This window comes from Triturus cristatus, chromosome 2_2 (genome assembly GCF_964204655.1).
Source record: "Triturus cristatus chromosome 2_2, aTriCri1.1, whole genome shotgun sequence".
Lineage (NCBI taxonomy): Eukaryota > Metazoa > Chordata > Amphibia > Caudata > Salamandridae > Triturus > Triturus cristatus.
The window spans coordinates 227,164,054-227,179,696 of record NC_140582.1 but is presented as its reverse complement, the minus strand read 5'-3'; the positions used below and the strand labels follow the sequence as shown (position 1 = coordinate 227,179,696).

Here is a 15,643-nt window from a genome sequence, read left to right as displayed (position 1 = left end):
GCTTTCCTCCTGTTTTTCTGACTAGAGAGAACTGGTTCTTATCGGAGGAATGTACATGGTTTGACTCGTAGCCATAGCAAGGGCCTGATCAACCGTGCTGTGACCTTGGAGCAAGCTGGTACGGGCTCTCATGAGAACTAGGGGGCGGGGCTTGCTGGAAGCTTCGCTGTGTTTGAATGTGTATTAAAAAGGGGAGCCTACACTGGCCTGGTGGAGGTTCACTCCGTGGAGCAGACTTGTTGCCACGGAAAAGTGGTGTCACCTCTGAGCTTTCGCCCGGTTCAAGCAGTGGACTCCTCTTGAGCAAAGTGGGGTGAAATGCTGGAGCATTAGGTGAGCTGTCTCTGCTACTGTCTCTTGATTCTTTACTGATTCTCTCCTTTCCTTCTTATTTTCTGATTCTTATATCCATACATATATATTTCTACATATATGTTTGCTTTGATTGGGTTTCAATCATACTATTGATATGTTAGAGTCTGCTATGATTGGTGCATTTGGCTTACTGTGTGGTGCTATTTACTAATAAATGTTATGTTATGTTGTTATGTTATCAGTTTTGTAAAGCGCAAACAGCTGCCCTCGCTACGGGGCGTCCCGGCGCTGGAACCATAACACAACCAACTGAAACAAGGGGAAGGGAGGGACCTAACAGGGGGGGAAGAGATAGGTTTTAATAGTTCTGCGGAAGGCTTGGATGTTGTCCATGCATCGAATATGAATGGGAAGGGAGTTCCACAATTTGGCCCCCAGAAGTTTGAAAGAGCGCCCTCCGATGCGGCAGTACTTCGTGTAGGGAACCGTCGCTAGGTGTTGCCCCATGGACCTGAGGTTCCGTTTAGGAGAATAGGGGGTCAGCAGTGAGCGGAGTAGCTCCGGGCCTTCGTTCCTCATGATTTTAAAGGCGAATATGAGGGCTTTGAACTGGATGCGGGCTTCCATGGGTAACCAATGTAGTCTGTGAATGATTGCTCTCGCCGAGCATCTTTTAGGGAGACCTACAATGGCCCTTGCCGCCGAATTTTGTATCCGTTGGAGTCTCTTAACTTCAGTTTTGTTAGCTCCTAACAACAAGACATTCGCGTAGTCCAGTCTGGACAGGATGGTAGATTGAACTATGAGTTGTCGAGTTTTGGAGTCAAAGTAGCCTAAGATGGGGGTGAGGTTTCTCAGAAGGCCAATGCAGGTTGCGGCAATTTTTTTAGTGTGCGACTGGAAGCTAAGCGCAGAGTCTAGCCATACTCCCAGGTTTTTTGCTAGAGTCTTAGGGGGGGGTGCTGGGCCCAGTGATTGGGGCCACCAGAGGTCATTCCAGTTATTACTATTTTTCCCCATTATCAGCACCTCTGTTTTGCCGCCGTTGAGTTGAAGGCAATTAGCCGTCATCCAATTTGCAACGGCGGTCAGACCATCTCTGAATCTAGTGGCCTTGGGGGAGGGGGCATGGTTGATGCTGATGACCAGCTGTGTGTCGTCGGCGTACGACACCATTGTGAGGCCCCATTTCTTAGCAACCTCCGCCAGGGGTTGCATGTATAGGTTAAACAGGGAGGGACTGAGGGCAGAGCCCTGTGGAACTCCTTGTCCTATGTTTTGGGGTTGGGAGATAAACGGGGGGGCGGATACCCTAAACGATCTGTTGGTTAGGAATGATCTGAACCATTGGAGTGCTGCGTCTGTGATACCTATGTTTCCTAGGCGTTTCAGTAGGATGGCATGGGAGACCGTGTCAAAGGCCGCGCTGAGATCAAGTAGAATCAGCGCGGCACTTTTGCCGGAATCCATAATTTCCCGTAAACTTTCAGTGGAAGTTAGGAGCGCGGATTCCGTGCTGTGGCCCGGCCTGAACCCGTGCTGGGAGGGGTCCAGGATGTTGTTTTTTGCCATGTGCTCACTTAGTATTTTATTAGCGTGGGCCTCCGCCAGTTTCGCGACCCATGGGAGCAGTGAAACGGGCCGGTAATTCTCCGATTTAGCTGGGTCTAGGGAGGGTTTTTTTATGATCGGTGTTACCCACGCCTGTTTCCAACAAGTGGGGACCGTGGCCGTGGCAAAAGAAAGATTAAGGAGTGCGGTCAAGGGTGGGAGGAAGAGTTCCAAGGCTTCCAGAAAATGAATAGGCCTCATCGGATCTGTGGGAGCGCCCGATTTCACCTTCCTACAGAGTTTAGAGAGTTCTTCACCGGAGATGGCGGGTATGCATGTGAGATTTGAGCCTCCGTAGATGGTAGTGGGAAGGTTGATGTCTTCTGGGCTATCCTGAGTGAAGGTGATGTAGATTTTTTGCACTTTCTCCGTGAAGAAGGTGGCTAGGTCTTCACATTGTTGCGTGGAGGTGATGTGGGACGCCGGCTTGTTTCCGAGTTGTAGTTTTTGCACGATTTGGAAGATCGTTTTCGTGGGGTTAGGGCTGGCCTTTATCTCAGTGGCGTAGAAGGCAGCACGGGCTACCCGGATTGCCTTGTGATATGTTTTAAGAGTAGTCAAATATGCGTCTTTATCTTCCTGCTTATACTCCTTTCTCCATTGTCGCTCCGTTTTCTTACAGCTTTTCCTCATTATTTTGAGGTTCTCATTGTACCAGGGATTGGAAGGGGTGCTACGCCCTTTGGTCCACTTCGCTGGTATAATGGCGTCCAGTCCCTTGGTAATCCAGTTCTGGAAGGATATATATGATTTCTCAATATCATCTATATCCACCAGATTAGGTCTCCCCAAACTTGCTGCTAGGTCATATTGTTGGAGTTTGTGCCAAGGTCGCTTTAGGTAGGAATTTGGAGGCTTTTTTATGACATAGTGGTTATTAGGGATGGAGAAGGTTACTAGTGAATGGTCCGTCCAGGCCATGGGTGTAGGATCCTCCGCACTGGCTTCCGGAATGTTCGTGAACACAGGGTCCAACAGATGGCCCGCTATGTGTGTTGGGGTCCGGATTAGCTGAGTTAGCTGGAGAGCGGCTAGGTCTGCTGTCAAATTGCTGATCTTAGCATCTGATGCGTTGTCTATATGGAGATTGAGATCTCCTAAGATAGTGAAGTTGGCCGAGTCAGTAATCATGGCGTGTGTTACCTCAATGAGCTCTTCCGTGAATTTCGTGGAAGGCCCCGGTGGTCTGTAGATAAACAGGCCTGTAAGTGTGTAATTAGGATTAATGGCAATTTTGAAGCGCGCACATTCACAGTCCGCAATGCTTTCTTTTAAAAAGGAGCAGGTGAAGGAGGATCTGTGGATGGCGGCGATGCCCCCTCCTCTTGAATTTCTATTAATACAGGTCATGGTAAACCCATCCGGTATAGCAAGATTGGGAATACTAGTTAGGTCATCCTTAAGCCAGGTTTCACTCAGAAACATTATGTCTGGGTTCTCCTCCATTAATAGCGTTCTTACCTCCGCATGATGCTTGACCAGGGATCTAACATTCAGCGGCATGATGGTAAGTGACGTTTCCTTCCTTTTGTTCTCTTTCTGGCTGATGTGGCGTGGTGCAGGTAAGACCAGATTACAGTTTTTGCAGTGGAGGGCGGTCCGACCAATGCAGCCCTCTAGCTTATCACATCTCAGGCCAGGGTTGAGTGACCACAGAGTATCACTGTCGTATACGTGTGACTTTTGGGCAGGGGGTCTGGCGAGAGGCGAGGACTTGGCGAGGACGGGCGAAGACGGGCTTGCCTTTGGCGCGCCTTCGGCGCGCAAACGGCGCGCCCGCTGCGCCCGTCCGCTGCGCGTCCGGTGGATGCACATCTTTAAGGCGGGAGAGGGGGTGAGTGGGCGTGGCCTGCAGGTAGGCGTGGCCTCTGTTCCTCGCCGGTAATGGCGGCGGAACTGTCTGTTTGGGCGGAATCGGTGCAGCGAGGGGGTCGCTGTGAGCGTACTTTTGGCCCAAAAGGAGGTGCCTGAAGGGTGAGTGCGCAGATAAAAGACAATAGTTATTGGTGACACAGAGTATAAATTTTTAAAAAATTCGTCCTCTCCCGGCTTCCGCCTCAGGAGTAGTGGAGTTCTGAATAGGTCGAGCTATCAGCAGCCTTAAATACACAGGTGAGTGGGCGTGGCCTGCAGGTAGGCGTGGCCTCTGTTCCTCGCCGGTAATGGCGGCGGAACTGTCTGTTTGGGCGGAATCGGTGCAGCGAGGGGGTCGCTGTGAGCGTACTTTTGGCCCAAAAGGAGGTGCCTGAAGGGTGAGTGCGCAGATAAAAGACAATAGTTATTGGTGACACAGAGTATAAATTTTTAAAAAATTCGTCCTCTCCCGGCTTCCGCCTCAGGAGTAGTGGAGTTCTGAATAGGTCGAGCTATCAGCAGCCTTAAATACACAGGTGAGTGGGCGTGGCCTGCAGGTAGGCGTGGCCTCTGTTCCTCGCCGGTAATGGCGGCGGAACTGTCTGTTTGGGCGGAATCGGTGCAGCGAGGGGGTCGCTGTGAGCGTACTTTTGGCCCAAAAGGAGGTGCCTGAAGGGTGAGTGCGCAGATAAAAGACAATAGTTATTGGTGACATAGAGTATAAATTTTTTAAAAATTCGTCCTCTCCCGGCTTCCGCCTCAGGAGTAGTGGAGATCTGAATAGGTCGAGCTATCAGCAGCCTTAAATACACAGGTGAGTGGGCGTGGCCTGCAGGTAGGCGTGGCCTCTGTTCCTCGCCGGTAATGGCGGCGGAACTGTCTGTTTGGGCGGAATCGGTGCAGCGAGGGGGTCGCTGTGAGCGTACTTTTGGCCCAAAAGGAGGTGCCTGAAGGGTGAGTGCGCAGATAAAAGACAATAGTTATTGGTGACACAGAGTATAAATTTTTAAAAAATTCGTCCTCTCCCGGCTTCCGCCTCAGGAGTAGTGGAGTTCTGAATAGGTCGAGCTATCAGCAGCCTTAAATACACAGGTGAGTGGGCGTGGCCTGCAGGTAGGCGTGGCCTCTGTTCCTCGCCGGTAATGGCGGCGGAACTGTCTGTTTGGGCGGAATCGGTGCAGCGAGGGGGTCGCTGTGAGCGTACTTTTGGCCCAAAAGGAGGTGCCTGAAGGGTGAGTGCGCAGATAAAAGACAATAGTTATTGGTGACACAGAGTATACATTTTTAAAAAATTCGTCCTCTCCCGGCTTCCGCCTCAGGAGTAGTGGAGTTCTGAATAGGTCGAGCTATCAGCAGCCTTAAATACACAGGTGAGTGGGCGTGGCCTGCAGGTAGGCGTGGCCTCTGTTCCTCGCCGGTAATGGCGGCGGAACTGTCTGTTTGGGCGGAATCGGTGCAGCGAGGGGGTCGCTGTGAGCGTACTTTTGGCCCAAAAGGAGGTGCCTGAAGGGTGAGTGCGCAGATAAAAGACAATAGTTATTGGTGACACAGAGTATAAATTTTTTTAAAAATTCGTCCTCTCCCGGCTTCCGCCTCAGGAGTAGTGGAGATCTGAATAGGTCGAGCTATCAGCAGCCTTAAATACACAGGTGAGTGGGCGTGGCCTGCAGGTAGGCGTGGCCTCTGTTCCTCGCCGGTAATGGCGGCGGAACTGTCTGTTTGGGCGGAATCGGTGCAGCGAGGGGGTCGCTGTGAGCGTACTTTTGGCCCAAAAGGAGGTGCCTGAAGGGTGAGTGCGCAGATAAAAGACAATAGTTATTGGTGACACAGAGTATAAATTTTTAAAAAATTCGTCCTCTCCCGGCTTCCGCCTCAGGAGTAGTGGAGTTCCCAGATATACCAATTCGTCTTTTCCTTGTAGCAGGAGGTGTGGACTCTTCTTGGCCAAGTATTCTGTTGTAGAAGGATGGGTGAATTCCCTTCTAGCAGGTAATTGTGTTATAGAAAGTTGTTCTACTCCTGGCAAGTGATGTACAAAGTAAATCTCGCTCTAGAGAAGTGGTGTGTGTGTTACCTTGGTCTAGAGGAGATTCATATGTTATATTGTTTTCTTGCCTTGCCTTTGGGGAAGTGTTGAAAGCTTGCCCACCTTAGGAAGTGCTGTGTATATGTTATATTCCATAAGTTTGGAACGGATATTCTCCCCCTGGGAAAGTGACGGTACATACCTTGTTCCAGGGGAGATCTAAAATTTGTCATTACAGATGCTTAGAGTGACATTTCAAACAGAAGCGGAAAGGAGCGCGTTCTATTAGCAGGTCATTCGCTGAAGGACGTTGAATGTGGAGAAAGGTAGGCCCAGCCGGGCGCAAACCGTGAGCCAAAGGAGCCAGCTGAAGATCTGCTACGCAAAAGAATGATTGCTGGGTCGCAATGAAAATACTGGATCAAGACAATACCGTTGAGTGGATTTACTAAATATCCTAAGGGAACTCGAAGGAGTCTCGAACGGAGCGCGAGAGATTACATCCGAACCGTAGAGCATGAAAAAAAAAATCTGAAGATGGCGTCGATGACCAAGCGTAGTATTACCAACAGGAGGAGTCACACAACCTTGCGATTCAAAGAAAACTTCTTAGAACAAAAACAACTTGTAAGCATCCAAGCCCAACACTAGAGGAATAACTTATGCAGTGCATGTGTATCTACAGCACACATGCCCAACCAAGGATTCAAGAGATTCTCCTCAAGCCCCAGGATACCACCACTTACTGGGAAGAGTTGTCATTTTACATTTTTGGATGTGGCGATCAGATCACTGTGGGGTATTCCCCATATACTGAAGATCAATCAAAGCTTGGTCATGTACATCTGCCACTCATGGCAGTCCAATTGCGCCTCCAGAGGTCATTCATCACTACATTCATTAGACCAGGGACATGCTCCACTGACAGTTTCGACATTTGGACATGAAGAAGAATCCTGTGCCAGGGTTTCTGAGATTCTTGCGATAGCTCCTCTGAATTTGGCCCACCTTGCTTTTTGTGTCTGTTCTGATGATTGATTGGCAATGCCCTTAAGGAATGCTTTTAGTGCTTCTCAAAAAGATGCACAAGGTCTATATAACTGCTGGATCCTTTCTAGGTCTACTGTCTCTTCAGCCTGAGGTGAGCACTGTCAGTGGTGTAAAATTAAAATCTTTTTTAGCAGTGATAAGGAAGCTTATTAATATGTGTGAGAAAGTGCCATCTTCCTTGCATGGTATGCCCCCACTTTTTGCTGAATTGCTGAATGTACTTTGAGTGTGCCCTGGACTCCTGCCAATCAGGTGCCCAGGGCCTATGTTCCTTCCCTAAAACAAACAAAACCCAAATTGGCAAACCCTGGCCACATGTCAGCCCCTGGTAAATGGTACCCTAGGTTCCCAGGGCCTTGTGATCAGGGAAGGCCTCTAAGGGCTGCAGCACTCATTGTGCCACCCTTAGAGGTCCTGTACCCTAACACAGACACACACACACTGCTTTGGCAGGCTGAGTGTTTGGGTGCAAGACAAAAACAAAGTCGACATGACACACATCCCTGTGTGCCATGCCCATCACCTACACTGCCATGGCATACATCAGGAACCCCTCTAGCTGGGTGCCCTATGCCAGTGGTGTGGGCGCAGGAGCCCTGTGCCCCTACAGTACCCAGGTCCATTCCTGGGCACTGTAAGTGCAGTGCTGCCATTTAAGAGTATATGGTGCTGGGAGCTCGTCAAACACGAACTCCACAGCACCATAATGGCAACACTGAAGACTGAGAAGTTTGGTATCAAACTTCTCAGCACATTAAACCCACATTGATGCCAGTGTGGGATTTAATGTACCAAGCACCCCAGAGGGCATCTTAGAGGTGCCCCCTTAAACCTAACCTACAATCCACGTCTGCTCTGAGGCTGCCTAGGCTGCCACACAGCAGACATGTTGCTGGACCCCTGGGTAGGAGAGCCCCTGCTCACCTGGGCCTGCAACAATGCACAACCTGGGCGAGGTGCTAAATCTCCTCCCCCAGGATGGGCAGGGGGAAGCTTCAAAGGCATGCCGCCTCTGTGAGCTTCCCCAGGCCACTGCAACCCCCCACTCTGGTGGGAAGCTTTGGCCGGAAACCCCAAATAAGGACAGGGGATGTGCCAGCCTGCCAACCCCACCCCTCAGGTGGGGGAGGCGAGGTGAAGCACATCTCCGGGCTCTCGCCATCTTGAAGATGGGGAGCCCTACCCTATCAGGACTAGGCTACTGCCCCCCTCCCACAGGAGAGAGGCAGGATAGGGGGTGTACCCACCCCAGGACAGGGACCCATTGGTCCCTGCCCTTCACCTACCTGCAACGCCCCTAAATCTAGTATTTAGGGGCACCCTGAACCTTCCTTCCCCAGATTCCAGATTCAAAACTACAAAGAAGAGCAAGAAGAAAGAAGACCTGCCCTGCAGCTGCTAAGACGAGGAAGACACCAACTGCTTTGGCCCCAGCCCTACCGGCCTGTCGACCCTCAAACCTGCTCCTGCTCCAACCCGGCATCTCTTGTGGCCAGCAACCTCTCAAACCCCGGAGGACCTGGCTACCTTTTGGCTCTAAGCCCCTGGGACTCCCATGAGTAGAGGCTCTACTCAAAACCTACCTCTAATCCCTGGCAGCAGCCCGGAACTGCGAACCCAGCACACTCTGCACCAGCCAAGCCTGGCCAGTGCCAGAGTCGACAAAGACCAGGAGGACGACCCCACGGCGACTGTGACCCCGAGTCCGGCACCCAAGGACCTCCCTCGACACTCCTGAAGGAGCCTGCAGCCTCAGAACAAGGTGCCCCCCCAAACGCGAACAGAGGGTAAGATTTCCCCGACACCAAAAGGCACCCCTGCACGCGGCGCCCCGCGGCCCCCTGTGCCCAATCCCGGGGTACCTACCTATCCTCCAACTACCCAACTTACCTCTCGAAGTGGTGGTGGCACCTGAAGAATCCTCGTCCCCGAGCTTGCAGTCTTTTTCCAAACCGGAGATTTCCCATTGAAATCAATTGAGCACCCGAAGGCTCAAAAGCACCCTGCACCCAGCCGTCCGAGTGGCCCTGGCAGTGAAACCTCTACACCTACCTACTTCCCCACTTGCCCTGAGTAAGTGACCAGGAGCCCAGCTCCCACAGCCGCGTGGCTTGCCAGTCAGCAGCCACCAACCAAGGCCCCCCCTATCCCTCATAGGATAACATCTCTCTGCACCCGGCCGCCATAGAGTCGCTGAGGGTGAACCAACTGTACCTACCTGACCCTGGGGGATCCTTGAGTCTATGCCCAGAACCTCAACTCTGCCAGTCGAGTACTTACCCTTAAACCGATAACTCTATTTTCCTCTTAGGGTAACATTGACTGGCTTTTTCCTGAAATTTCTTCTAAGTGTGGACTTTTCAAATCTTAAAATATTCACCAAAAATCAGCCGAGTAACGAAAACGAAATTACTCACCTGCTCTTAGGTGAGCTCCCAGTGCTGGATCTTGGTGCCCAGCACTGACTCTGAAAAATACTTACAACTGTACTTACCCGTAACCCAATTTTCTTCCATAGTTAACCATTGACTGTTTTTCTGTGAAATTTCTTCTAAGTGTCAATTTCTGCAATCTTTAAATATTCTTTAAAAATCGTATAATATCTGAAAAAGTAGTTACTTACCTGTTTTGGATAAAGGTCCCAGTACTGAGTCTAGTCACCCAGTACTGGATTACAAAAGTAACGAGAAAATACTGTACCTGCAACTTGAATTTTCTTCCATAGGGAATCATTGACTGTTTTCTTTGAAATATTTTTTAAGTATCAACTTTTAAAATAGTTAAATATTGTTTAAAAATAATTACAGTAATTAAGTCGACTTTTATCACTTGATTCTGAGTACTGACCCAGGACTGAATCTAGGATCCAGTCCTGGAATTCCAAAAGTAATCCAAAAAGTAATCTGTTGCAAATAACTTGAAATTTCCATTGAGCTCAATGCATTGTTGTGTTTAAAATAGAGTTGCCTATTGCAACCACTTGTAACTGTTTACAAAAGTCAATTGCATATTGCAAAAGTATTTATATGAAACATCTCATTCTGAGAAAGTATATTTTAAATCCAAGTGTTGGTTCTAAAATAAAACAAGCATATATTTTTATATATATATAAACCATTGGCCTAGAGTTCAGTTATTAAGTGTGTGAGTCCATTTGCTGACTGAGTGTGTACAACAAATGCTTTACACTGTCCTCTGATACTGCCTTACTGCTCGACCAAGCTACCACTTTAGAGAGTAAGGTTATATCTAACTTTAGCCTCTGTCAAACCCTTGGGGACTGTGGACTCTGTACACCCTGTACCTATTAAGGAACAGTATATACAGAGCCACTTTCTCACAATATGCCAAAATGTTACCTTCTCTGTACTCGGGAAGATTTCTTCTGACACAAGACACTCAAGAGGGGCAGGAAAAACAATACACCGGAGCTTGACACTGTGGGATCTAGTTATGTTTTATAAGCCCTAACAAAAAGCAAGCTAGTTTACTCTTTAAGAACTATTCAACCTAACTGAAATTCAGAAGAAGATTGGACAACGAAGAAACCAGGAATTACTGCCTACTGCTGAGAAGAATCTGGTCTACTTACTTGAGGGAAGAAATATCTGGAGAGTTCAGTAGTTTAAACATTCCAGTTTCCTTCTCTGTCCTCCAGGACCAGCTCTAAATTTCACATTCTGACTGACAGAACCCGTGAATATTACACTTACTTACTGCAATTTGGAACATGAAATAATTGGCTAGTATAATTGGTTTTCTGCATTCATACATGCAGAAGCAGGGGTAGTAATTCCTGCGTTGAGGTTTGACCTCTACAATAAGCAGCTGAAACTAAAACAGAATTCTAAATTTGTGATATTCCCTAACAAATTTCTGGTGGTTTCCAATCCTGGAAACGCGTACAAAACTATGTCTGTGAAAAGAAGGTGCAACGGCATTTCCATGGTAAAGAAGTACACCCACTGGTGCAATTGGGGTGTCGGGAAGTATTTTCTCCACCTGGAAAAATAAATATCACACAGCGAAAATGTAATCTGAGCTAGTTCACCTATCCATATCATTTACTCATGCATGTTTCCAATTGATAGAATTTTCACATGCCAATCGTGTGCAGTGTAGTACTCCGGAAAGTATACAACTGTCATAGGCTTTCAAGTGCATGGCTTTGACACTTTATGAATATCTTAAAATTGACCATAAATCTACTTTAAGCATCTAAAGAACCCAATGTGTGCAAGCGTCTGATTTTAAAAAGCTAGGCTCTGTGGATTAGACTCTTAGATACCAGTTCAACAGCGATTGAGAAACATTGCAGCAATTGCTTACCGGCAGGAGGAGTGTATTCTTCCTCTGTCACCATCCAAACATCCCGAGCTGCTACTGAACTGGTTCCAATGGCACCACTGGTAATGGCTTCCCCAACCGTGAACTGAAGTTCTAGTTGTTTTGCCTAAACATTCCAAAAAAGAATAAAGTTATCAAAGTATGTGGGCCGCACATTCGATGACAAAGTAATCCAGTGAAATAATGTTTTACTTTGTTTCAAGGTGAGGGGTTTTAACAAGAAGGTGTTTCAATTCTTAGCATAAGGACATAGCATAAATTATATTATCAGAAACAAATTATGCTGGCTGTGCACACTAGTACACATCGCAAGCAGGAAAGAAACCTCTATACCAATTCCAATTAGATAAAGCTATAAAGTAAAACTCTAAATAGGTGCTAACACCAAACCGGCAAGGCAAAACGAGAGTAAAGGTGGATGTATTAAAGGGCTACTTACTGGTTAATCCATAAAATGAACTATCTAAGTGTTTTGAGTAGGTCACCCGTTGGTCCTAATGGCATTATGTACAGCATATAAATAAATGTAACGTGACAACACAGGACTGCTTCCTGAATTTTTGGATGCATATAATTAATGTTCCATCTTCTTAGCATCTCCTTACAGTTTTATTTGCAAATTGTGACTCCAATCCATCACTGATTAATGAGCCAGTGTTCTTGACAAAAAAAGTAATATCTCTTTCTTGACAAATCAAGTGCTCATTTAAGGTATTCGGTGTATGAGCTCAACGGTAAAGCACTTTGGAAAAACACACTGGAGTGAAACCGAATAATTGCAGCTTCAAATCTAAGAGATTCTACTTTTAGTATTATTTTGCATTTACATAGAACATAGGGAGGCTATTTTGATAAAAGTACAAATATTTAATAAGTAACCATATATTGCGTTTATGAGGCAATGCAGCATCAGAAGCATTCTATGTAATCTGCTCTAGCAATAGTTTAATTCACCACAAGTGAAATCCTTAGAGGTGGCAATGTGCTTAGAACCCGAAAATCTAGTCCAGGTAGATCAAAACCGGATATTACATCGGCCCCTCGTAGCTCAAATTTTGAACAGAAACCCCCTAAATCTAAATCTGGGGAATATTTAACATATCTAAAAAAGTTGCTGAAAATGGTGGGGGCTTTATTCCTAGAAAGGAAAATGTTAGTTATCCTGCTACCATCTGTTTGTAGCTTATAGTGCAGCAGATTCAAATGCTCTGCACAATCCTGTCATCTAGTGTTCGGCGCGGACGTTTGAAAGTTGTTTTTGTTCAAAGAACATTTGGTCAAAAGATGTGCTGTGAAGAGGGGGAGTACTGTAGGCCTGTAATGACATGCTTTACTGAATAACCCCGCGAATGCAAAATGTAAACTGGGTGCCGTATGGCTGAGTCATTCATTGTTGTAATCACCTAACTGTATATTTGACCAATACCAAAAAAAAAAGAGGTAAGAAAAAAAAAAAAAAGAGATGTACTGATAGATAGATAAATTTATTGTTTGATTACTTAAAATCATTACAAAAACAACACAAAACAAACCCGCCCCCCTAAATAAATACCACATTGAACTAAAACCTTAATGTCCAAAGTAAAATTCACATCACTTATCAGTAGGATTCAAGTTAAAAACAAATACGTTAATGGCTTTTGGATGGGACGACAGAGGAATAAGAACCCAAGGGGGTACTGGTGATCTCATTAAACTTAAGTTAATTAAGCTCTTCCTCAGCTTGCCGTAAAAGTCTGCAGACGAAATTCATATATTTAGTTCCACGGCAAGCTAGTATCAACGAGGTACCCTCTAGCCAGCGAATCACTGCTTGCCTGTACTGTGACCCCTCTCCATTAACCCACAATGCACCAGCACAAAGAAGCTGACTCCGATTGTTTTTTAGCCCCAGCAGGTGTGTCACAATTTTGCATGTAAGCAGCGACTGCAGCCAAGTGTAACAGAATACAAGTGTATGTCAATCCTGCTTTTAGCAAATGCAGTATATAGGAGATGCAGTCTTGAGCAGATGCTTTAATGGGTTCAATTTGTTTTCCCAAACAGTAGTGGATAAATCTCTAACACGCTGCTATGTAGCAGGCAAGCATGGTGGGTCTGCGTGACTTGCGCAAGATATGCAAACACTCCTCTGGGTGTTGAAGATAACCAAGCTCCAAGACCTCAGGTGACAGATTGCTAGATTTAAGTGGATGAGGTTCGGATGCCTGAGCTCATCTTGATGCCGAGTTAGGCATTATGATCTCAGCAGCAGCTTCTTTTGAAGATGCACCGACATTTCTAGCAGCATAGAATACCATGGCTGTCTCAGTCAAGCTGATGCCAATAGGATGAGAATCACGGATACCAGCTGCATTCTTAGAACAACTTGTGGGATCAGCAGAAGTGGAAGTAAAGGGTAGGCAAAAATCCGTGACCAGGTAATCCATAGTGAATTGCCCATTAGCTGGTGGGTGTGGGTACCTGGAGGTGAAGGCTTGCCATCTTGAATTCTATGTGGTGGTCAATAGATCACTTGTGGGTATGAGCCATTTGTGTACTGCTTAAAGTTCTGCAGAATTGTTGTGTTCCCCCCCCCACTATCAGGTCTTCCACTAAAAGCATTACGTTGTTCCGAATGACCCAGTGACAAATGTTTTGGGCCAATACTGGCATCAGGTGAAAGGGGGTCTCCCTCCTTGCTTCTGGATGCTTAAGAGAACAGCTTTGCCTTGCATTAGTGAATTCAATGGTCTGAGTACTAATTGGATTGTTGTGAACTTCCAAGAAATTAGTGGTGGTCTTGCGTCCAGGTCCCTTGGTCCTGTGATTAGTCATGTGGCTGATATGTGCTTCACAATCCCATGAATGAGGCATCCGTGGTAATGGTCACTTGCGTTTGAGGGCAGAGAAAATGACTGCCCAGCAACAAACTTGTGCCCCAGGGAAAATGTGTGCAAGTACCCATGCATTAGAAGAACAAAAATCTACAAAAGGCCTAAAGAATAATGACTGGTGACATAACGTTAAAATATTTGAGAAGGAGAAGGTTAACAAACATTGAATATCAAAGGTAAGCATAATACATTCTTAAAAGTCTGGTAACTTTCCTTTATTCAATCAAAAGACAGTTAAGCATCCCGAAAGGCCCCGAACGTTGAAAGTTACTTATTGCAATTCTTAATAATCTTACATCTGAAAGGGAAGGCTTGATTCCCCTAATCAAAAACAACAATTGATGGACAGAATGCAGAACAATGTCATACATTCACCCCAGTACAGAGATCTGGGCCTAAATCCATCGTTTTTTTTGCTCACCATGCCATTCCAGTTTGAACCCAGCCACGCCACTGGAGTCAAGCAATCCTGGCTGATGACGGCTGATAGCCAGAAACCGGTCCTAGGATGCTTGATTCCGGTCCAGGGAAGACATGGCTTGGCAGTTCGGGCTGGACTGTTCCCATGAGGCACAGGGTCAAGACTGATTTGCATATGGCCATGTCTGAACTGGGGTGGCGTAGTGGGCAAAAGAACGATGGATTTAACCCAGATCTCTTGACTGGGGGAGAATGTCTGCATTGTCAGCATTCCGTCCATCATTTGTTTGTTGTAATGATTCCCCTAATCAAGCATGTTTCACTACAATACCTTCTGATAAACTATGCCTACCAGATTTAATAAGTGCTACACAAACAAATGATGGACAGAATGCTGAATAAATCATACATTCACCCCCAGTCAAGAGATCTGGGTTAAATCCATTGTTCTTTAGCTCACCATGCCACCCCAGTTTAGACCCAGCCATATGCAAATCGGTATTGATCCTGTGCCTCATGGGAACAGTCCAGCCCGAACTGCCTCCTCCCTGTACCGGAAACAAGCATCCTGAGACCGGTTTCTGGGTATTACCCTTCATCAGCCAGGCTAGCTTGAATCCAGTTGAATGCAATTTATGCACCCATATTTGTTTCTCTATGGTTAGTAGTAACAAGAGAACATTATTTGCTTCTGTAGCTTGAAAGGCAAAATATATGCACTTCATCCGACGCAACCGCTTCATCATATAGGGCTGACATTGTTGACATCTATTATAGAATATATATACATTATAAGTGGCCTCATCTTTTTTTAAATTATACTTTGGCAATTCTCTTTCTTGTGGATACTGTATTCCCATCGCTGATTGATCTTCTTTAGAATATTCTCCAGGGGACATACAGTATCCAGAAACTTTTCATAGCAGTGCTCCTGCACGCCACCTGGTGGCACCATGCGGCTCCGCATTGTCTTTGTTCAACCCTGGAGGTGATGGAGCTGAGCCGCATAATAGCACCACCCTTGGCTCCGTAATCAGTGTCTTGCTTGACTCTTTCCGCACCCTCGAACACAGCACAGCACAATTTGAGGTACCAATGTGCAGATCTCTAATTTGAGACCTTCTTAGACAGAACTGAAGCCCAC

At 46.6% G+C, this 15,643-nt stretch overlaps 1 protein-coding gene across 2 annotated transcripts in view; it reads right to left on the bottom strand.

The window, feature by feature from the left end:
- Nucleotides 1-15,643, bottom strand: part of ECPAS (Ecm29 proteasome adaptor and scaffold) — an 819,497-nt gene that overhangs the window by 485,581 nt on the left and 318,273 nt on the right. For both annotated transcript variants that reach the window (XM_085641278.1, XM_085641277.1), the window contains exon 24: nt 11,186-11,309. In XM_085641278.1, coding sequence (XP_085497404.1) covers nt 11,186-11,309 — 124 coding nt within the window. The remainder of the gene's footprint in view (nt 1-11,185; nt 11,310-15,643) is intronic.